This window comes from Sus scrofa, chromosome 1 (assembly GCF_000003025.6).
Source record: "Sus scrofa isolate TJ Tabasco breed Duroc chromosome 1, Sscrofa11.1, whole genome shotgun sequence".
NCBI lineage: Eukaryota > Metazoa > Chordata > Mammalia > Artiodactyla > Suidae > Sus > Sus scrofa.
In genome coordinates this window covers 219,019,348-219,042,967 of record NC_010443.5, presented here as the reverse complement: position 1 = coordinate 219,042,967, position 23,620 = coordinate 219,019,348, and the positions used below count along the sequence as shown (strand labels likewise).

Genomic DNA, 23,620 nt, shown 5'->3' with positions numbered 1-23,620 from the left:
GTTCAATCCCCAGCCCAGCACAGTGGATTAAGGATCTGGCATTGCTGAAGCCATGGCATAGGTCACAGCTGCAGCTCGGATTCAATCCCTGGCCCAGGAACTTCCACATGCCATGGGTGCAGCCATTAAAAACATATATACATACAGTCAAAACAACAAAGGAAACAGACGAGAAGCCATCAGTGAGTGAACAATAGCAACAAATATCTGGAAGACAAAGTCATAGAGAAAGCTGAATACCACATACATGCACAGGAGTAAGTTCATTATCACTATGATTTACAGGAAATCTCAGCAATTAGAGGTGCTAAGTACTGGGGAAAGCTGGATTGAGGGCTGGGATGGAAAACAGGGAAACTGGCTAAAACTGGTCAACAACCACTTCACACACTGGTAGAAGGCTGAGAGTTTATTTTACAGACTCACGATGGTTCCATTTCTTCAGACTAGGGGCCCCAGGTACAAGATAGAATGAGGGAGAGGCACTGAACTCAGAGCTAGTGGATTAATTAAAAGCTGCACACCAACTAATGAGCAACCAGAATACTGGCTGCAGGTGGACTTCCCTCTGGAGGCACTGAATGGCTGAGACAAAAGGCCTATAGATCCTGACATCTGGAGGACTCCAGTTAAAAAGCAGCATCCACACCTGTTTCATACTAGAATTCTATACCCAGAATGAGGAAATCAAAAAGGAAATTAAAAAAATACCTCGAGACAAATGATAATGAAGATACAACCACTCAAAATCTATGGGATGCCACAAAAGCAGTGCTCAGAGGGAAATTCATAGCAATACAGGCCTTCCTCGACAAAGAAGAAAAATCTCAAATCGACAACTTAAACTACCACCTAAATGAATTAGAAAAAGAACAACAAACAAAACCTAAAGTCAGCAGAAGGAAATCAGAAATCATAAAGATCAAAGAGGAAATCAATAAAATAGAGATTCAAAAAACAACAGAAGAAATCAATAAAACCAAGAGCTGGTTCTTTGAAAAGGTAAACAAAATTAACAAACCTCTGGCTAGTCTCACCAAGAGGAGGAGAGAAAAACCCCAAATAAACAAAATAAGAAATGAAAAAGAAGTCATACCAGATACTACAGAAATTCAAAAAGCCATGAGAGAATACTATGAACAACTATATGCTAACAAATGTGACAACCTAGAAGAAATGGACAACCTTCTAGGGACTTACAGTCTGCCAGAACTGAATCAAGAAGAAAGAGATCAACTGAACAGGCCAATCACTAGAAATTAAATTGAATATGTCATAAAAACACTCCCTACTAATAAAAGTCCGGGACCAGATGGCTTCAAAGGTGAAATTCTACCAAACACGCAAAGAGGAACTTATACCCACCCTCTTTAAACTTTTTCAAAAGGTTGAAGGAGGAACACTCCCAAAGACATTCTATGACGCCATCATCACCCTAATTCCAAAACCAAAGATACCACCAAAAAAGAAAACTATACGCCAATATCTTTGATGAATATAGACACAAAAATTCACAACACAACTTTAGCTAACCGAATCCAACAGCATATAAAAAGGATTATACACCATGACTAGGTAGGATTCATCCCAAGTGCACAAGAATGGTTCAACATATGTAAATCAATCAACATCATATACCACATTCAAAAAAGAAAAGTCAAAAAGCTCATGATCATCTCAATAGATGCAGAAAAAGCATTTGACAAAATCCAACATTGCTTCACGATAAAAACTCTTACCAAAGTGGGTATAGAGGGAACATACCTTCACATAATTAAAGCCATTTATGACAACCCACAGCAAATATAATACTCAATGCAGAAAAGCTGAAAGCCTTACCACTAAAGTCTGGGACAAGACAAGGATGCCCACTCTCACCACTTTTATTCAAGATAGTATTGGAAGTCCTAGCCACAGCAATCAAAAAGAGATAAAATGCATCCAAATAGTAAGAGAAGAGGTAAAATTGTCACTGTATGCAGATGACATGATACTATAATATAGAAAACCCTAAGGACTCAACCTCAAAACTACTTGAACTGATCAACAAATTCAACTAAGTAGCAGCATATAAGATTAACATTCAGAAATCAGTCGCATTTCTGTATACTAACAATGAAATACTAGAAAATGAATAGAAAAATACGATACCTTTTAAAATTACACCCCCAAAAATAAAATACTTGGGAATACAACAGAAATAAAAGCAAAAATAAACCAATGGGACCTCACCAAACTGACAAGCTTCTGCAGCAAAGGAAACCAAAAAGAAAACAAAAGACAACTTACAGAATGAGAAAAAATAGTTTCAAATGATTCAACTGACAAGGGCTGAATCTCTGGAATATACAAGCAATTTATACAACTCAACAGCAAAAATGCCAAGAACCCAATGGAAAAATGGGCAAAAGACCTGAATAGACATTTCTCCAAGGAAGATATACTGATGGCCAACAAGCACATGAAAAAATGCTCAACATCACTGATTATTAGAGAAATGCAAATAAAAACTACCACAAGATACCACCTCACACCAGTCAGAATGGCCATCATTAATAAGCCCATAAATAACAAATGCTGGAGAGGATGTGGAGAAAAGGGAACCCTTCTGCGCTGTTGCTGGGAATGAGACTGGTACAACCACTATGGAGAACAGCATGGAGGTACCTTAGAAAACTATACATAAAACTACTACAGGACCCAGCAATCCCACTCTTGGGCATATATCTGGACAAAACTTTCCTTGAAAAAGGCACATGCACCCGTATGTTCATTGCAGCACTATTCACAACACCCAAGACATGGAAACAACCCAAATGTCCATTGACAGATGATTGGATTAGGAAGATGTGGTCTATATACACAATGGAATACTACTCAGTCATTAAAAAGAACACAATAATGCCATTTGCAGCAACATGGATGGAACTAGAGACTCTCATATTGAGTGAAGCAAGTCAGAAAGAGAAAGACAAATACCATATGATATCACTTATATCAGGAATCTAATATATGGCACAAAGGAACCTTTACACAGAAAAGAAAATCATGGACTTGGAGAATAGACTCGTCGTTGCCAAGGAGGAGGGGGAGGGAGTGAAGTGGATTGGGAGCTTGGGGATAATAGATGCAGACTATTGCCTCTGGAATGGATTAGCAATGAGATCCTGCTGTGTAGCACTGGGAACTATGTCTAGTCACTTATGACGGAGCCTGATAATGTGAGAAAAACGAATGTATACATGTATGTGTAACTGGGTCACCATACTGTACAGTAGAAAATTGACAGAACACTGTAAACCAGCTATAATGGGAAAAAAATAAAAATCATTATATTAAAAAAAAAAAAAAGACATTCAGGAGTTCCAGCTGTGGCTCAGTGGCAATGAACCTAATAACCACAAGAATGCAGGTTCGCTCTCTGGCCTCACTCAGTGGGTCAAGAATCTGGTGTTGCCATGAGCTGTGGTGTAGGTTGCAGAGACAGCTCAGATCCCGAGTTGCTGTGGCTGAGGTGTAGGCCAGCAGCTAGCTGCAGCTCTGATTTTACACCCTAGCTTGGGAACTTCCTGTGCCACATGTGCAGCCCTAAAAAGCAAAAAAATAAATAAATAAAATAAAATAAAAAAGAAGACATTCAGACTTTAAAATTTTACCTCATATGCATTCTTACTCAGGAAGCTACTGGAGATTGTGCCCTACTCAAAACAGGATGCTAAGCAACAAAATGAAATGCATGGGATCCTAGAAATGGGCTTTTCATAAGAGTATGAATGAATAGCCCAGGATGATGAAGGTGGTTGTGCCACAGTTATTAGGACATCCAGAAAGCCAGCTGGCTCCAGGAGGAGGGCCTGCCATTCGACATGACGCATTGGAAAGTGTGGAAATTGGTATTCAGGGATAAGTTAGCCACAATTTGGGCTGCAAGTTTCTAAAGATTCAGTAACAGGAAGTTCAGGAGCAGGGCAGCTCCTAGAGTTGATTAAGAGCTCAACACCAAACAAAGTTCCAGGTTCTTTCAACCTTTTGCTCAGCCATGCTCAGTGTGCTTTCTGCACATTCTAAAGTCAGCCATCAGGAAAGGGACTCTGTTCCATGAATGTCTGTGACCCAAGGAACCTTTCCCAGGAATACACTTTTCTTTTGAGGTTCATCGGCCAGCCTCCTTTTTAAAAGGGCCCCTAGGATTAGTTCATACAGTGCTCTTTTGTAGAAGACACACAAGGGAAATGTCTGTATGGCTTGCTGGAGTATTGAATGAGGCTGTTAAAGTCTAAGCACATCTATGACCCACTGGAGTCACACTGGATGGGAGATACGGGAGCCATGGGGAAGGGTTGGACACAATAACATGACAGTGTCATCAGGCTGAGAAAAAGAGAAATATGGTGCCTGCTAAGCAATTCTGATGGACAGTTTGAGAAAAATTAATAATGGGAGTGTAGAATAAATAAATTTGGCAATTTATTAATTCTGGGAAAAATGAAATAGTATAGGAAATTTAAGACAGTTCACTACTTCCTTCAGTATTTAACAATTTACATCAGCATAATCATATCAATTGAACACCAATCTATCAAAAAGTATTCAATATTAGGAAGAAAAGAAGTAAGGGAATAGTGGTGGTGAAACGTCTCAATCCGTATTTTCCCATTATAGGAATTTAAAAGAAAATACCTAAAACTGATGGATTTAAAAACAACCCCCCCCAACCACCAAACTCTCAAATAGCAGGTTTTTGTCCTCTTCTCTTTCTAAATGGATCCTTTATATGGAAAACAAACTCACAATATATTAGTCAAACAAAAGCAAGCTCTGATGTTGTCTCCTGCCCACTATCTCCTCACCCCACTCCCATCTCCACCAACTGTCCCTCCAACCTTAGACCTGGCTGGGGGCGGAGAGGTGGTGGCAGGGAAAGAATCTACACCAAAAGTGAATTACAGGTGTGTGCTCTTTTGTTCCTCCAGCGGTCAATGCACCCAGCAGGAGGGGGCAGGAGGTGATGTACTGGTAGCTCCTGTGATGGGAGCAGTCCTGCAACCTTGCAGTCTGGTCAGGAAAGGCACAGCCATTCTCCTCAGGTGTGACTGCAGTGACAGACCCAATGGCTTTCCTGTTACAGCAGGCTACTGAGAGAAAGCGCCAAGGCTTCAGAAGCAGTCAGGTGTTCACAGGCAGGGCTACATAAGCCTGACTCTGACTCCTTCCCAGGTCTACCAATGGTCATCAACAAATTTACACTTAAATTCAAACTTCTATAGTATTAACAAATTTGCATCTCCTTCCTTCTAACTCAAAGCCTGTAGGCCTCAGCTACTTTAGGGACAGTCCAGAGAGAGAATCTCATTACAAGGAGCTGTTTACTTGGAAGACGCAGGTCCAAAGATAACATGCTCAGGTGACCTTGGCCTTAACACTGCTACCCAGTGTGATCCCCTAATTCATCTAGCACATTACCCCCATGAATCTTAACTTACTGGACTGGCTTGTTTCAAACAAAATCTAACACAGAACCTGATCCATAAGGCAGCTGGGGAACACAGCCCTGTTCCTGTTCCCATCAAGCCCTAAGACTTCCTGAAGCTCAGTTCAAAACCAGTAACCCCCACCTCACTGCTCCCACCAAAGACCCCTGTGGCTCTTCTTTACCACATGCTGCCTTCCTCTGAAGCCCTCACAGACTACTGTTCCATGAAGATGGCGTCTCCCCGAATCAATGCATGCAACTACTTTATATACATTTGGTTGGTCCCACTGTATGTGACTGTTAAACCTTTCACGTTGTGATCTGCTTATTCAATATGAAAAAAAAAGGAGAAGGCTGAGATTTTTTTCTTAAAAAGGGTATTTTTAGAAACCATTTCATAAATAGATTCTTATACAAAGAAGAAACACATATACAGAGCACCCAAATTCCCAGTAAGATGGCCCTTCTTTCCTGTGCTGGGAAAACAGAAGAGGAAAAATGATTCCAACTTGTTCTTAACTGTTTCCACTTAGGCAGTCAGTTTTTCAAGTAGCATTTCTATTCCTTTGCTGGTGTTTTTGTTTTTTTCCAATGTAGGAATCAGGCTTTTCAGTCCAGCTTTGACTTCATTAGCAACTTCTTGATCAGAACTCTGGAGAAGGCTGTAGAGAGAAGACAAAAAATAAAGAAAAACTGAAATTTCATAATTTCAATTTCCCTAGATCATCTCCAGATACTACCCTCACACACAGCATAAAAAAATTCACAGACTTGTGAGACAAGTTTTGTAACTATACATTTTTTTTTCATCAGATAATTGATGGAGGCTAGTAACTTATATTCTAAAACCATGTAATTGGCCCTTTCACTTTGTATTAGGATGAACACCCTGCCTTAAAATTGTTTACTACATTTATTCTTCCTTTCCTTCTCCACCTAGGTAAGCTCAAGAAGACGGAGCCTGTGTTTTATATATTTCATAGGCCCACATGTACAGAGTGTTTCCTGAAATGCTGAGTGGCTAAATTAACAGGCGTGACAAGGTATACAGGGAAGAAAGGAGGGGGCGTGAAACATTAGCAGTTAATGGCCTCCTTACTGAGCTCTACTGCTAAAATAATGAGTGAAGGTGTGAGGAACTCTACGATGGAGCTTAACTGCCCAAATCTGAAACATGCCTCTCACCCAATAACTACAACCTACAGCATGCGATTCAAATTCTCAAAGACTCAGTTTCCTGGCCTGTAGAATGGGATCAACAAAAGAATCTACCTTTTATCTCACAGGGTTGGTTTTTTTGAGGCTCACATGATCCAAAGCACCTAGCCAGAGCCGGATGCTAGTTAAGCACTTGACCAAGGTGAGTCATTAAGGGAAAAAAAAAAAAAAAAATCAGCTCTGCTCTCTGACTTTTTGCTGGACTACCCTATCACACCCTGCAGGCTGGCAACAAGCTGGCCGCTTTCTCTAAATAGGAGCCAGGTCACAGGCATGCCATTGCCAAACACTGGCCAAATTTCCTGTTCTCCCCCGACTTCTTAGTGACCACATTTAATTGCTGACCAATGAAACACATCCTAGAAAGAAATCACTTGGCAATTTTGAAAGACCTGGTCCCAATAATTTCCATCATGTCCCCAAGGAGAAGTCAGTAGCCTCCTGGTCATGGGAGACAAGCAACAAGTACTGCTTGCCACCTGCAAAGCTGAAAAGTACCTTTTCAATAGACTTATGACTCGCTTGGTATTTTTATTTTATATACCTTGGCTAAATACATGGTCATAAAATGCATTAACAGTAATACAAGTTAATATTTATTGAACATGCGCATTAGAATGCTAAGCATTATATGGGTATCATCTTAGTTTTTACAACAACCTTAGATTATTATTAATTTGATTTTACATCCAAGAAAATTAAGGTTCAGAAAAAGCTGAGTAATTTGCCCAGGGCCATACAGTGAGCTAGGACTGGAATTCAGGCAGTCTGTATAGAGCCCATGTTTTTAAACACTAGAGTATTGTGCTTCCCTGAGTTATTTCTCAGCCTGCATACAAGGCAGATTTTTTTTCACCCAAAATGCTTTTCACTTACTGTAAAAAAGATATAGAAAAACACACACATACACTGCATTAGTTTAAAGAAAAATGTAAACAAGCAGAGAATTTTGCCAAACAAATGAAGCACATGACAATATTCTAAAACCAAATAAAAATGATTATTCGTCAATTAATAGTTTACCGATAGTTCTACTTCCCTTTAAACTTCAGATATTTCATATTCTAATTTTAAGGAGTGTTCCATAATAAACCTATAGTATCCTTCTCATGTTTGAAATTCACTAAGGGAAGCTCTGATTGATAAGCAATCTTTAAAAATTAATTTTACAGCATTGCTGGAATTTTTAGTAAATTGAATCTAATGAGAAAAAAAACGTGTCAGTAGGTGTTAACACTCCACATGCCTGGTAAGGAAATTCACATCAAAAAAATTTCAGCTAATAGACTCTGGCTTTTCAACATCAACTGGAAAATTAGCTAATGTTAATGAGAAATGAACTAATGATCTATATCACCCATATACTTGGAGATACTGATATATTCAAAGAAATGAATGCCTATTTGGGATGTGTGTATTTATGAGAACATGTGTACCAAGTCAAAATATATATATTGAAGAAATACCTGTAACATTTATAAACAATACAAATTAAATTGCATGTATCTGTATGTGAAATACTGTGGGAAATTCAAGCTGAGACTGGTAACTCTTTCCAAATCTCGCTAACACAGCAGGGGGAGAAAATCAACAGTGACTGCTTCAAAACAACACACAAACCTATTTTAAAATGAATATCCTACATAGAAGGGTTTTACCTGGGACTAGAATACATGGAAATTTCAATGACCTGTAAATTATAAACTCAACTATGCTCAGAGAACAATACTGAAGTTAATTAAGCACGTCTCAATTTACAAATTGAGATAGTTTTCTACCATTTTAATAAGAAATAAAGATTAGCAAGTAGACTTTAGTAGCAAATACTTCTCACATCCTTTTAGAATAGTTGAAAACAATGGAAGAATTATATGTAAAGTCAGTCATGATTTAAAAAACAACTGTCAGTTTTCATGGGAACAAAACTGATCATTCATTAAAAAGACCACAATTACACTTTGGTCAAAAACATAAACATGGTGAAACAATTAAATGATGCATGATGAATGCCATAATTTTATAATCCTTGACACGTGAAAGAGGGCAAATAAAAAGAAACTGGAAGGACTGATGGAAAGTCTAACATTTCCTCTATGATATTTAGTATATTTGCCTGGACCAAAAGTGACTGAGGAATCCTGGACTACTGGAAATAGACATGAGAACCGATAAATAAACGTAAAGGAAGCATGTTTTGACCGAACTGGCTTGAAGATGAGGACCCTAAGAAGAGGAAGGCACACCCTATACATACCTAGAAAGAATAATGGCTCCCCGATTGACACTGGCCCAGGACTTCAGGTTCTTCATACCAACATGCTCTACAAGTGTTTTTGCAAAACAACCTGTAAAATAAACTGAAACTTCATGAACAGCATAAACCAAGATTTTAAACCCCCAATCTTCCTCTCTACTACCCTTAAACCTGGAAACATGTTTTGATAAGAAAACTAATCAAAAGAGTTCTCACCCAGTATCTCTCAACACAGCCATCTCTTTCAACTCTGACCCAAATCTTCAGCTACGTCCAGCAGTAATTACTCAAGAGAAACAATGAATTCTTAGAAAATGCTCACTTGGCCTTGTTTGCAATTCTTTGTTCTATTTAATGATTTAACCCTGACCTGAAAGTTATTGAGGAAGTAAATGTTTGACAGCAGCACCTCGTGTTTGGTTAAAGTCAAGTTCTCCCTCATGGAAACTGCTCACTCTGAAAGTGCCATGAACACAATGGTCAAATGAGTCTTTTGGCTTACATCTGACAATTTCTAAACACTAAACATTTGTTCACCCATCAAAAATACCATTCATCTTTTGTTACTACAGCACATCTGATCCCCAAGGAGTATGTTATCTTATTCACTGTGCCAACTCAGTCTAACTAATTTTTGGACAAAGGAGAAATTCTCAAGACTAGGTAGGATTTGGTGCAGATGGAGGTAGGGCCAACCTATCTTAAAGGCAACCATCTTGGGTATGTAGCACGTACAATTTATGCAAAGATATTTGCATGTGAAGGGACTTTAAAAGCCAAGAGACCTGGGAGTTCCTGTCATGGTGCAGCAGAAACCCGACTAGGAACCATGAGGTCTCAGGTGCGATCCCTACCCTCGATCAGTGGGTTAAGGATCTGTTGTTGCTGTGAGCTGTGGTGTAGGTCACAGATGTGGATCGGGTTTGATGTTGCTGTGGCTGGCAGCTGTAGCCAATTGGACCCCTAGCCTGGGAACCTTCATATGCAGCAGGTACAGCCCTAAAGAGAGGGAAAAAAAAAAAAAAAAAGCCAAGAGGCCTATGGCTTTTTTACTCGTCATGGCATGTGCCAAAGAGGGACAGAAATCCCTCTGGAAACAGCTGGTGAGGCCAACAATGTTTTCCAAAGCTGACCACGGTAATGGTCTCTCATGAGTTCTTGCATACTCTTCTAGAATACTGCCACTGCTCCACAGCAAGGTGGAACTAATATCTTCTTTCGAACTGTAGGCCTCTGTGACTGACTTAACTGAGAGAGTATGGTGCAAGTGACTTTAAATAACCTCTGAGGCTAAATCATGCATCTCCTTTGTTCTCTTAAAGCTCAAGCCCCATTTTGTGAGGAACCTCAACAGCTAGGGAGAGGAATTGAGGTTGCTGACCGTAGCCACTGCCAGCCATTGTGAAAGTGGATCCTCTAACCCCAAGCTGAGGAGCCCCAGATGACTCCGAATAAAGCTCCACCAAACCCTGAGCAAATGACTGTTGTTTGTAAGCTCTAAGTTTTGACGTGGCCTGCTAAGCAGCAATAGATAGCCAAGACAGCTAGCCACTCATTTGATACTATATGAAAATGACGAATACATCAGGTCTAAACAGATGTGTTTTCGGGTTGCCAACACAACTTAAGTGAAGGAGAAAAGTCACTAGAAAATTCTTTAGATTTTAAAAGTAAGCCAGACAACTTTTCTGACACACAGCTCAACTATGCACTGACTTTTTATAATGAAAAAGATGATTCAATACATCATTTTTTTTTCAAAATTTATTTTAAGAAGCTTACTCTTAAATGTAGTGTGAGAAACAGGCCCAAGCCTCTATTGTTAAAGGTAGAGTGAGAAGTGACAGCTCTACTGCTACACTGACTGCCTCACTAGCCTTTAGAGCTGCAACTTGCCTCAAGACATAAATTCATGATCTGTCACTTTTTTCAGACACAGTAATAGAAAGCCCAAACTGTTTCAACTCAGTGGGAGGGAAATCTCCTTAGTGGCTAAAAATCCAGATGGAGTTTCAATTTAGAAAGAGAAGGTCTGGTCAAAGACAGGACTGAGAGGGGAATGATAGGCAACTTCTCACTGAGATAAAAGAGGCTGTCCTCTTCCTGAGAGCTGAGTTTCTTTTTACAAAGCAGCTGTAAGGTGTGTGTATATATATATATAAAAACCCAGAAAGTGCCAAGGACTGGCTTGCTCTTTGGAACCATGTATTTCAACGCCAGATAGGCACCAGCTCAAAATTTTCAGGTGACGATGATTTTCTTTTGCTTATCCTTTCCTCAAAACTAGATAGAAATATCAGGCTTTTCCATTGGGATGACGATGCAAACTCATCTTCCTATTCTGCTCTCACCATTTTCAAGGGATAGAATGGCATTTTAAAGCACTGAACAAGCCTCAAGTAGCAGAGGAGGGAGGACGGAAGAGGAGGGAAAGGGAAAAAAAATTAAAGGATTCTAGGAGATAAATTTCCAGGGGAAAAAGCATTATTGGCAAGCACTAAATCATGTCTTATTCACAGACAGCATTTCTAAATACTCAACAAACCTTCATTTGAACTTAAATGACAGGCATAAAGTTCAGGGCATTACTGAAATTCCACACACAATACCAGAAAAGGTCAGGTTGCACAGCCTACCTTCTCTTCCACTTTCTTTCATCTTTTTATCTTGCTCTATTAACCACTTCAGAACTAGATGTCCTGCAGGATGTTCTGCAATGTGAAGCTGTGAGGGGTCAAGAACACGTTAATTTAGAAAGCTCTTTTCAGAAAGAGATTCACAGATAACAGAGAACAGGCCCCTGGTTGCCAAGGGGGTGGGTTTGGGGAGGGAAGGATTGGGAGTTTGTGGTTAGCAGATGCAAACTATTACAAGTGGGATAGATAAACAAGTCCTACTGCCTAGCACAGGGAACTAGATTCACTATCCTATGATAAACCATAAGAACATGAAAAAGAACATCTATGTACAACTGAGTCACTTTGCTATAGAGCAGAAATTAATGGAATGTTGTAAATCAACAATACTTCAATAAAATTTTTAAAAAATTAAAAAAATTAAAAGCTGTTTTCATCCATTCTGTATCACTGTATACAGATAAGGACTCAGGCAAATACAGAGGTCCACAAGGCTTAAGACATCTTTATTTAGACTGACCACTACACATGGAGGGACGAGAGATCTACTCCAACCCCAGACTCGAAGTAAAGATGGTTATTCAGAACTCCACCACTGAGGCAGTTCGGACTCGGCCTCAAGAATACTCGTTTGAATAGCTCTACCACCATGCTCATCTGACGATCTTGCTAAACGACCATCTTCCAGATCGTCATTTACATTTCTGAGGAACAAAGAAACCTATGAGACAGAACACCACAGCAGAAATATTAAATATTAAACCTACTGCTGATGATGTTGAAATACAGGGACTACACAAGGAGAGCTACCCAAAGAGCAGGCCAAGAAAGCACCTTTTGGCTCAATTTGACTCCTTTCAAGGGCTACACCAATTGTACTAGGTCTCTCCTTGTCCAGCGTGGGACACAGTGGGCTCCTCCTCTCATTAAGCACACATCGTCCCAATTTGTTAATACAGTCTATGAGAGCCGGGGCGCCTCTCAGATCCACGGCTCATCTCTTGACCCATCTCCATGTCAGAAAACAGCAGGCTCCCCACACGTGTCTGTCCAACAGAAGCTTACAACCCATTGTGGGCAGAGGGCCTGGCATGAGCTGGCTTCCATCTTTCTCTTCCCTCCGCTCACCCACTTCCAACTCCCTTCCAATCCTCTGTTCACAAACACGCCCACCTCCTTCCTTCCTCCAGGCTGCCGCATAAGCTCTTCTCTGTGTAGATTCTTTTTTCTTCACTCAGCTCTCAATCCTGTGGGTCTCAGCTTAAGCTTTCACTGCCTCAGGAAATCTCCCAAGGACAGCCTAGGATACATACATCCCATAGAACCTATAATTTTCCTTCACAGCACTTATCTCTATGCTGAATTAAACACTTAGGGACATATTTATTTCAATAGTGTGTTCCCCCAAATGGTATGCTTTCTTTTGGGGGGGAGGGGGAGCAGCGTGGCCTCTAGCACATATCAGGTGCATGAATCAATAAAACTAAGATTCAAGGCAGAATAACAAAGGCCCAAATAAGGCAGGCAAGAGCTATGTGAGAAAGCACTGAGAGGGAATCAAGGAAAACTTCTTGGAGCAGGATTCCCAGGACCTGGGAGGACAAATAAGGCTTTCCACCGGAAGAGCACAGGAAAATGGAAACACTGACTGCCAGCACCTGAAATTGAGGAAAGAAGTACATACAAAGGAGAGAAGTGCAGAAGTCCGCTGCAAATTCAAAACAGAATTAAGAACACAGAATACGCAAAAAGGCAGCTTGGGTTACTCATGGACTCAAGAGGCTTTTGTTTTTACTCTGCAGGTAATGCGGAGTCTTCAAAAGTCTGAGAAAGACAGTGAGAGTAAGGGCGCTGTGTTTTGAATTCATGATTTCCAAAGCTACTGTTGGTATGTGGTGAGTTAACTATAATTAAAGTTCTCTTTAGGGCAATGTTCTCAGTGATTGGAATCTTTGCAGCCACTGAAGTTTTCTCGCCTGTCTAATGACAGCACATTACCTCTCCATCCTTGCCACCGGGATGCAGTTCTGCTGCTGCCAAGCTGGCGATGGCATTCATGGCGGGCTGCACATCCCCTATGGCGGCGCCCAGGATGTCAGACACCAGCACACATGCGGACTTATCAAGCATCACCTCTTGGGCATGTCCTTGCAGGTAGCTTAACAAAGCTGGAGAAATGGATTCTAAGAGCTCTCGTCGGCGGATCTCTGTATCTTTCTTACTGTGGGAACATGTTGAATGAAGAATTAAAGTAAGATAAATGGCAAAGGAAATATAGGGACTTTATTATCACAGAAAATTCTTAGGGCTTACAACAGTTTGTGTCACACTCTATTGCATTTATCTAATAGTTTCTGTTGTGTATATAGATAAACAATTTGAGGGCGGAGTATCTGTCTTTCAGCTTTGTGTCCCCAGGATCTAAACAGTGCCTGGCACAGAACCTGCACTTAATAAGTGAAGCTTGCCTTATGTAACACACACAAAAAAACAAAACAAATCAAACAAACAAAAAATCCCGAACAAAACACACCACCACCACCAAAATAGAAATATCTTAAAGACAACATATGTATAGACCACTTTATGGATTCTACTCTCTAGAGTACTTGCTTAAGTGGTACCAGTTGCTTTAAACATAAAGCAAAACCAAGACCAACCACATACATTGAGCACCTACTATGTGCCAGGCCTCAGAGGTGTTCTTCTGGCATGATGCTTTTATTTCATTTTTAAGATAAAAATTTTAAGACTCTGCCAAAACTAGAGGCTTAAAAATGGAATGTACCTTTTGAGTTTCAGAGAGGGAGGGAGCATGAGAGGAGTACATGTGTGAGTGGATTTCTGGAAGCATGTGCCACTCAAAATGAATAAACAATCAGAGCAGAGGAATAAAGGGCTCAAGCCATTCTACTGACCCGTACCTGTGTGCATTACCATCTCCTTTCTGCAGAACTTCAATGATCTCTCGGACAGTGTGTGCAGGATCTCTGGGGCTTAGTAAATACAACAGGACCTTCCTTCCATATTTGTCATTTACTATGTTAGGCAAGGAATTAATAATTTCCTGTAAAATTAGAGAAATGAAAAGTGAACCTTATACGCTTAAAATAAACTATACTTGGAATCTGAACAATAAAGGATACATAACTATTTTCCCCAATGTACTGAATCAAAAAACGTGAAGCTAGTTCTGAAATCGGTCTCATTAAAGCATGAAGAGATTTGCACTTGAAACACAGAACTGCCTCTCTACTGGGACTAGCATTACTGAACGATCCATTTATATTTAACCGACCAAGCTCAAGGACTTAAAAAAATATTTAGAGGAGTTATCTTCATTCACTGTAGCCAATATTTCTTAGACTGCTATTACTAGGGACATTGCTTGCTGGGGCCAGTGAGCAGATACAGTTAATTTGCAGCTGCACTTAAATGTAGCATCAGCATTGATGAAGACCACTCTTATTAGAATTTCCCCACTGAGATGTATGCGAAGGGAGATAAAGAAACTCTGTTAAATACAACAAGTGGATAAAGGCTTTTAAAGTTAGGTTACTTATTCATGGCAAACGAGGGCTGTTTAAGTACTGCACTGGAAACAAAACAGAGGGGGAAGGGAAATAAATGCAGAAAGACTCCATGGAGCAGTTACAAATAATTGCATTCTATGACGTTTCCAATCAACTTACCAAGAACAGTAACCTCCTTTTCTAGTTGTCTGCATTTAAGGAACAAAGGCAATGTCATCCCCACCCCCTAAGCTCCTGTTTCGATTTGGTGATGTTTGCAAAAACAGAAAAGTCACTGTTTAAAAGTTCCTTTATTCTTAATAGAAAATACACAACAGAAAAATCATTCATTTTTCCCTGTCTACTATTCCCATTTTTATAACAAACCTAATAAATATTCAAAGCCATGTGTATTTAAACACAGAGATTTTTTTACAACTGGCTGGGGCCTGAGAAAGAATTCAGTCCAACCACCCAGGTTTACAGATGAGGAACCCAGAAATGGGAGAGGTGATCTGCAGGAGGACATGAGGGTGTCAGTGACAGGGCTCTGACTCCTGGACTCAAACTCCAGTCTCCTTCAAAGAAAACATACAGCCCCTCTTTTAATGAAAGAAATTCTCAGCAAGATGATATACTCAGATTTGCTATTCTCTTAAGTGCTTCCTGATACAACGAGATTAGTAATTTTAACACACACACACACACACACACACAAGCTAAAAAAAAACAGGTGCACTAGATCTAACCACCTCAAAATGAATGGGTTTCAACCACCCGAGAAAAATGAACATAAAATTTCCATAATATAGCAGAAGACAGAAAAAAAATTGTACCAAACTTATTACAGGGATAGGAGCTCTTCGCCATTTCAAGGTAAACGTGCCCCAAAGCAGATTCAGTATGTGCTTTTTTTATAAAGAAGCATTTAGCATCACAAATATGGGCTACCTTTAGTGTGGCTTTTTCTATTTGTTTCACTGACGCATACCTTAATTTGTTGAAAGAAGAGTGAGAATGATATATAGCTTAGGCCAATTTCTACAGTCATTAAAAAACCTCCACAACTTTGCTGTCCTCAAAATACTCTCTGGGTTTTAAAACACTTGCTTTTCTGTGGGATTAAAAAAAAAAAAAAGCAGGGCTGGAGGAACAGTATACAGTGAACAATAAATGGCTGCTATTTATTTTTAATTAACTTCCCCCCCCCAGTACAAGGAAGAAATGGGGTGGCGTGAAGCCAGCAATGTATTCCTCAGTATACCTGACTTCCTCTGTGAGTTCTACACTTAAGGACTAGTGCGATGCATCTGGCTTGGGCAGAAATAGTTTCACCTTAACACCAGATACACACGAAATCCAAAATCCATAAAAAAGTACTACTCAAGGACTAGTTCTCAAATTCATTGAGCTTTTACTGCCTTTCAGTTTGTAACTAAGGAATTTAGAATCTAAATTTATCTTGGTCTAAGGTTCTTAAAAAGAGTACAATGTTTATAAACTAATGATGGTATGAAACTAAGAACTGTCTACTTAAAAATGTGCTATCATTTAATTCTGCCTCAACTCACCCAGCTTCCTGTTCTATCAAAAAAAATTCATCTTAGAAATAATAAAAGGAAACTATGAGTAATTCCATAGTGTAGAGTACTAACTCATTTCTCTTTAACCTGGTTTACACACAAAGAGGAAATGTCTAGATGACTACCTGGAGAACATGAGTGTCGTAACAAGTAGAGACAGAAAAGAGGCAGGTACAGCACAGCTGATTTTGTGCTGCATTTGGTCTTTGGGTTTAAGCTGGGTAGCCTTTGGCAAGTCCTTTAATAGCTCCACATACCCATCCCTTTATGTGTAAAAGGAAATGATACACCTGCCTGACCTATGAGCCACTACCAGGAGAAAATCAGAAAATTCACATTGCAAGGAGTCCTTGTTGTGACTCAGTGGGTTAAGAACCTAATATGGTGTCCAGGAGGATGCACGTTCGATCCCTGGCTTCCCCCAGTGGGTTAAGGATTCAGCACTGCTGCAAGCTATGCTGTAGGTAAATAGCAGCTGTGGCTCAGACCCAGCATTGCTGTGGCTGTGGCGTAGGCCAGCAACTGTAGTCTGTTTTGAACCCTAGGCCCGTAGCTGAGGAACTTCCATACGTAGCAGGTATGGCTGTTTTTTTTTTTTTTAAAAAAAAGAAAAGAAAAAACGCACATTGCAAAGTGACATAAAGTAATGATTTTCATACGAAAAACACTTCTCAATATACAGCATCTTTAGGTATGGAGAGTAAATGAAGCTGATGGAGTCAAGAGTTGGACATCCTTGAAAGAGGGAGAACCCCAACAATGAAGGTTCAAATGGAAACGTTTTCTTTTTTTTTTTTTTTTTTTTTTTTTTTTTTGTTGTTGTTGTTGTTGCTATCTCTTGGGCCGCTCCCGAGGCATATGGAGGTTCCCAGGCTAGGGGTCTAATCGGAGCTGTAGCCACCGGCCTACGCCAGAGCCACAGCAACGCAGGATCCGAGCCGCGTCTGCAACCTACACCACAGCTCACGGCAACGCCGGATCATTAACCCACTGAGCAAGGGCAGGGACCGAACCCGCAACCTCATGGTTCCTAGTCGGATTCGTTAACCACTGCACCACGACGGGAACTCCGGAAACGTTTTCAATTTACTTTCCTTCTTATAAGGATTAGAGAAAATCACAACAAGAGCCATCTGCTGTAATTTCTTCCTCTTAGGCTTTACTCTAAAGCAGGTATGTAAACAGAGGAAGAAAAGTGCAGGAAGAACAGAAGACCTTCCTTGTGAAGACATGTGTGGACATTCTGACCTTGTGTTGAACCCTTGTCAGATTCTTTGGCATTCTTATTTTTACTAAAAGGAAAGGAAAGAATCAGAGGTGCACACCGGAAGTGGGGTGAGAGACCAAATGCATTTTCAGGGGAAGAAAATCAACAGAACACAACATACATCACTGAGAAACACGCCCATCCATGGAGCACAGACCTTTATGTGGGGTGTGTGGGATCAGAAAGAAATGCGGGCTGGCCTTAACTTTAGAGCTCAAATCGAGTAGAGGGAAGAGAAACTTAACAAAAAGTTCAAAATAAAAATGAGAGATTTAGTGAATAAAAAAAGTGTAAAAAGGTAAAACCACTGGCAGCGACTGCAGCTCTTCTTAGTGCTTTGTTTTAAATATATTTGGTGATTTTATCCAAAAGTCCAACATTTTGGCTCACTCAAAAAACTGGGAGGTGGTTATTATTAAACATACAGAGTTCTGGTTTTGCAGGATGAAAAAGTTCTGAAGACTGGCAGACTGGCTGCACAACAATGTGAATATATTTAGTGCTAACTACTAAACTGCATCCTTAGAAATGGTTAAGACAGTAAATTTTGTTTTTTGGAGCCGCACCTGATGCACATGGAAGTTCCCAGGTTAAATTGGAGCTGTAGCCGCCCACATACAACACAGCTACAGCAAAGCAAGATCTGAGCAGCGTCTGTGACCTACACCACAGCTCACAGCAATGCCAGACCCTTAACCTACTGAGCAAGACCAGGGATGGAACCCAAGTCCTCGTGGATCCTAGTCAGATTCGTTTCCACTGCACCACAATGGGAAGTCCCTGTTTCCACTGCACCACAATGGGAAGTCCCTAAGATAGTAAATTTTATCACAATTAAAAAGAAAAAACAACAACTGTAAGATCTATCACCACAGGGCTCATCTTCCCAGAGGCTAGAGCCAAGGGTGGCTCCCACCTTGGACCAGACACATGCTCTCCCCAAAGCCCACCCCCGCACCTCTCTGCCTCACTCATCTACCTACCTGGTCCGTGAACGTTTCTGAGTTTGTAAGCCCTGGGCCAGATCATAATTAACCACTAGATGAACAGACAGAAAAGATAAAAACTACAGGAGTTAAGATGGGGAGAACAGGTCTGAATGGGAGACCAGAGAACACTCTGGAGACTGAACTGAACCTTGGTGTCACAAGAAAAAAGGAGGAGTGTCTGTTAGGCTATGATTTCAACCTGACATTTCAGGAAATCCAGTTACTCTGAATAGAATGAAACACTAAGGTTTCTTGGCTATTTTTAAAAGCACTGCATAATGCAACAGGTTTTGTAGTGGCTGGGCGGGAAGCGCAGACACATGATTCTATACAAACATATGTTCAGGGTATTTGGCAACCCCTAATTCTGCTAAGTAAATGCCTTAGAGAAATGAGGAGACATATAGGAATGCTTACAGAATTACTTGCAATTGCAAAAAATAGTAAGAATCTTTAAAGTTTTAAACACTGTCAACAACCTAGGTGTCCATCAACAGAAAGATGGGAAAACCAACTATGGTACAGTCTCATAGTCTAAAAAAACGATGTGGCATAGAAAAAATGAATGATTTAGAATAGTGGTGGGCAAACCACGGTTTGCACGTCAAATCTAACCTGCAGCATGTTTCTACACATACTATGAGCTAAGATTATTTGTTTGTTTTACATTTTAAAGTGTTGTTAAAAAAACAAAAGAAAAAACAAGAATATGTGATAGAGGCCATATATGGCCTGCAAATCCTAAAATAATTACTATCTGGCCCTTTATTAAAAAAAGCTTGCCAATCCCTGATGATAAATCTCAAAAATGTAATGCCAAAAAAAAAAAAAAGCAACTTGCAGGGGAAAACACACAAGACATCACTTATAGAGAATTTGTAAAGATGCAAAATAATAGCATAAACATCTACAATAGCAAAAGGATAAGGGCATGTGTGCAAATAATAAGTACCAATCCATCACAGTGGGTATAGGGGTAGGGGGTAAAGGACAAAAAAAAAAAAAAAAAAAAAAAAAAGCATAGAAGGAGCTTCAACTTTACCTGTATTTGTCAAGTTTTACTTCTTTTGTCAGATCAGCTGGGAGGCTGCATATTCACTGTTATTATTCTTTAGACCTTTCTATAGAGTACCTTACCAATATCACATTTTAGGATACACATCAACATTTATTCTCTCTTAAAGAGCAATTAGCCAGTGTACTTATTCCTTTTTAGGGGATCAGTGCTGTCAAAGAAGCTGCATCCTACCAACAATCCCTGGTTTGGATTTTATAAGTGTGTTTACTTTGGAAAGTAAACAGGGAAACCATGTGTATCAATTTTGAAAGGTGAGGGCTCAGCTGACCAGGCTGTGATTTCAACCTTACATTTTAGAAGTCTGATAACTCTGTACAGGATGCTTAGCAATACTAAGCTTTCTGGGGTTATTTTTAAAAAGCACTACATACTACAACAGGTTTTGTGGTGGATGGGTGGGGAAAAATGCAAGAGCAAGTAGCATTCCAGAATTTTATCACTAACTGCATAGTTTAATGATACACAGACTGTTGAGCATTTGTCAGAGGCAAGACATCAGCAAATGAGGCCATTCTCAGGGAAAGCTGCCCTAAGTATGAGAAAGTCACTGGGAATGTGGGTTAAATAGTTGTGGGAATCAAACTGATAAGCACAAGGAATTAAAACTGTTTCAACAGTGACTTTAAGTGGGATAAATCTTTGGAACAAATTAATCTAGCAAACAATTGGGACAAATCCTGAAGGAAGTTTGGGTTTCTCTTAAAATCCATTTGGAACAGTTATGCAAATTTTGGTTGTCAAGAAAATATTAAACAAAAGCAAGCTTTCAATAGCCCAGTCTGTTTCCATTTTCATGAAACAACTTTATTCATTAGCCAGTCTATGGCCTCACATCTCTGTCACTGGAATGAAAAACAATCATTATTGATTGGAGTCAAAAGGGTAATAAAGTCACAAGGACCATGTCAAAACAGTCAGTCTGTGATATGAAAAGTCCTGCCAACTTGTTTCTTCCCACAATCCTATCCCAAAGAAAGTCACCACAATCTTAAAATAGTCAAGGGGAAAGCTAGAAAATGACAGCAAGGGCATGAGAAATTCACACACACTGGGACCAACAGCTGGCACCTAAGAAAAACACATCTCCTACCCTCTACTAGCTGGGACATTTTCTCTACACTCTATGATTCTCCCTGCAGATGTGTGGAAGTAATTTTTGACACCAAGATTTCCACAAGGGTCCTGTCCATGTGCTTCACCTTTCAGATGAATAAACTCTGTCTATACAGATTACGTAGTTTTTAAAATATTTCCAGGTTTGGTCACTGCTACCAATGTTGCAATTTCTTACCTCTACCCCCGAAATCTCTATCACATACCCAACACCACTTGCACACATAAAGAAAGGAAAAATTAAAGATCACAGAATTGGAAGTAGGAAAAAGGGGTAGTCATTGAAGAATGAAGTAAATTATTTTTCAATGTAGTTTTAAACTTTGGAGTACTTTTTCTAAGAGAACAGCTTCATTTTTCTGAAGGCAAATTTAGGGTTAAGTAAACTGCATTCAATTATTACACTTTATGGTTTTTATACCAGGCTAAAAATCTGAAATGCAAAAAGGAAGCTAGCATTTTAATTTGACTACAAATTTTTAATCTAACTCTATACAAGCTTTCATGAAAGCCCTAATAAGTATCACAATTGAATTTCAGTTTTTCTTTTCTAGTTCAATTCGAAACAGGTGTGTTGATAAGGTGGCAGAGGTATATTCTCCAAAGTGGGAGAGAAAAAGGTCAGGGATATCTTTTGCCTGGATGGTATGCGTTCTTAAGTAATTGAAGAATTACTATGTAAATAAACTTCCAATCAAATCTAAACACTGCATTGCTAATTTTTCATTTACTATGTCACATGGTCTAATAAGTACTCTTATCCTAATTCTAACCAGTCTTTTACACATTTAAAGCAATATTAATTATTAATATCAAATCAGAAGATTATGGTTTATACAGGAATAAAGCAACTTCCCAAAAAAGGCCTAATTAAGGCAACTAAAAAATAACAAATACTGGCAAAAAGCACACTTCAGAATCTTTACACATCTATGTGTGAAATCAAACTTACAGACACACAAATGATACATTAATTCAAGACAACCTGAATTACTTACTGATATGATTATCTGCTTCACAAGCTTAGTATCATCAATACAGTCAAATGCCGCCAGTAAAACCAAGTGGGAGTATTGGCCCTGTAGAAATCAGAAGCCAGTAAAAGTTAAAAAAAAACACACAAATTCTCCTTTTTCTTCCACCCAGGGAGTTACTTTATAAAAGTTACCAACCCGACAACTTATCCAGCATAACACAGATGAGATGGCAAAAAGCCATTTAAAAAAATGTCCTCTCATATCAGGACCTAGTTAATTATATTGTAGGTTGAGTAAAGAAAAGACGCTTCTTTAAAATTAAAGAAAATTAAAGTGACAAGTGAAAAAAAAAGAATATAAAGCAACATGTAAAACTAAATAGAGTATTCCAATCATGAAAAAGAGAATATATAAACTTAGGTGTAATTATATATACAAAATACACACAATACACATACACAGAAAATCCTGGAAGGAAAAATACTATACTGTAAGTCATCTTTGGGTTGAAGGACTACAAACGATTTTTCATTTTCTTCTGTATATTGCCCAATTTAAGCTAATCCTATATAATTACAATAAAATACTAAAAAAAAAGAGAGTATCCTTATATACTGAATATAAAAATAAGATGAAAAAAATTACTTTAAAAAAATATAGCAGGACGAGATCATACAAACATACATTAGGACTTTCACAATGGTTATTCTTGAAATAAAATAATTATTTCTGTGATATTCCAAAGATTTTAAAGAATTCCCACTTTATATTAAAAAAAATTTTTTTCAGAGCTTGTGTCATATTCCTTTTGCATCCCAAAAGATATAAATCTTTTTTTTTATTTTGAAAGGGATCTGAGTTTTGATAACATCCAACACTCATTCAGAGCCAGATTTAATGAATATGGTAGTAGTAACAGTTTAACTAGAAACAAACTGGAGAAAAACAACAAAGGTCTAACATCTTTACTATATATAAGACCAACACTCAGCTAAAAATGAGCTAAGCACATGAATAGTCAGTTTGCAGATAAAGAGAAGTACTAATGGCTTTAAGCATATGAAATAATGCTCATTAATTAAGGTCAATAATTAAAACAATGAAATACTACTTCCCACCTACCCTATACAGAAAAGTGAAAGCTTTTGATAATATACTAATTTGGCAAAGGTTTAGGGGAAACAGACATACTTTTATGTCGCTGGTGAGAATGTAAAGTGTAAAGTATTCAACCTCTTTAAGAATAACTGACAACAATACAAATTTAAAATGCATGTACCTTCTGATCCAGCAATTCTAGTTTTAGGAAGGTTACCCACAGACATACTTTCACATATAAACAAACGATATGCCCTCAAATAGTATTTTAAATAAACTAAAAACTACCCAAGTGTCCAGTAGTAGTAACTGGTTGAATGAAATATGGAAATCATATAATTAAATATCATAGCCATTAACAAGAGTGAGGTAGACAAATGTATATACTGAAATAAGACGACCCCCTGCGAATGAAATAAAGT

General features: G+C 39.0%; 1 protein-coding gene across 1 annotated transcript in view; it reads right to left on the bottom strand.

Moving 5' to 3' along the window:
* The window catches only part of PUM3 (pumilio RNA binding family member 3), a 44,070-nt gene continuing 25,209 nt past the window's right edge, over positions 4,760–23,620 (bottom strand). Inside the window, exons 13-18 of the mRNA XM_001927669.7 lie at positions 22,122–22,202; positions 14,506–14,648; positions 13,580–13,802; positions 11,582–11,669; positions 8,946–9,036; positions 4,760–6,135 (exon numbers count right to left, since the gene is read on the bottom strand). Coding sequence (XP_001927704.4) covers positions 6,003–6,135; positions 8,946–9,036; positions 11,582–11,669; positions 13,580–13,802; positions 14,506–14,648; positions 22,122–22,202 — 759 coding nt within the window. The 3' untranslated portion in view covers positions 4,760–6,002. The remainder of the gene's footprint in view (positions 6,136–8,945; positions 9,037–11,581; positions 11,670–13,579; positions 13,803–14,505; positions 14,649–22,121; positions 22,203–23,620) is intronic.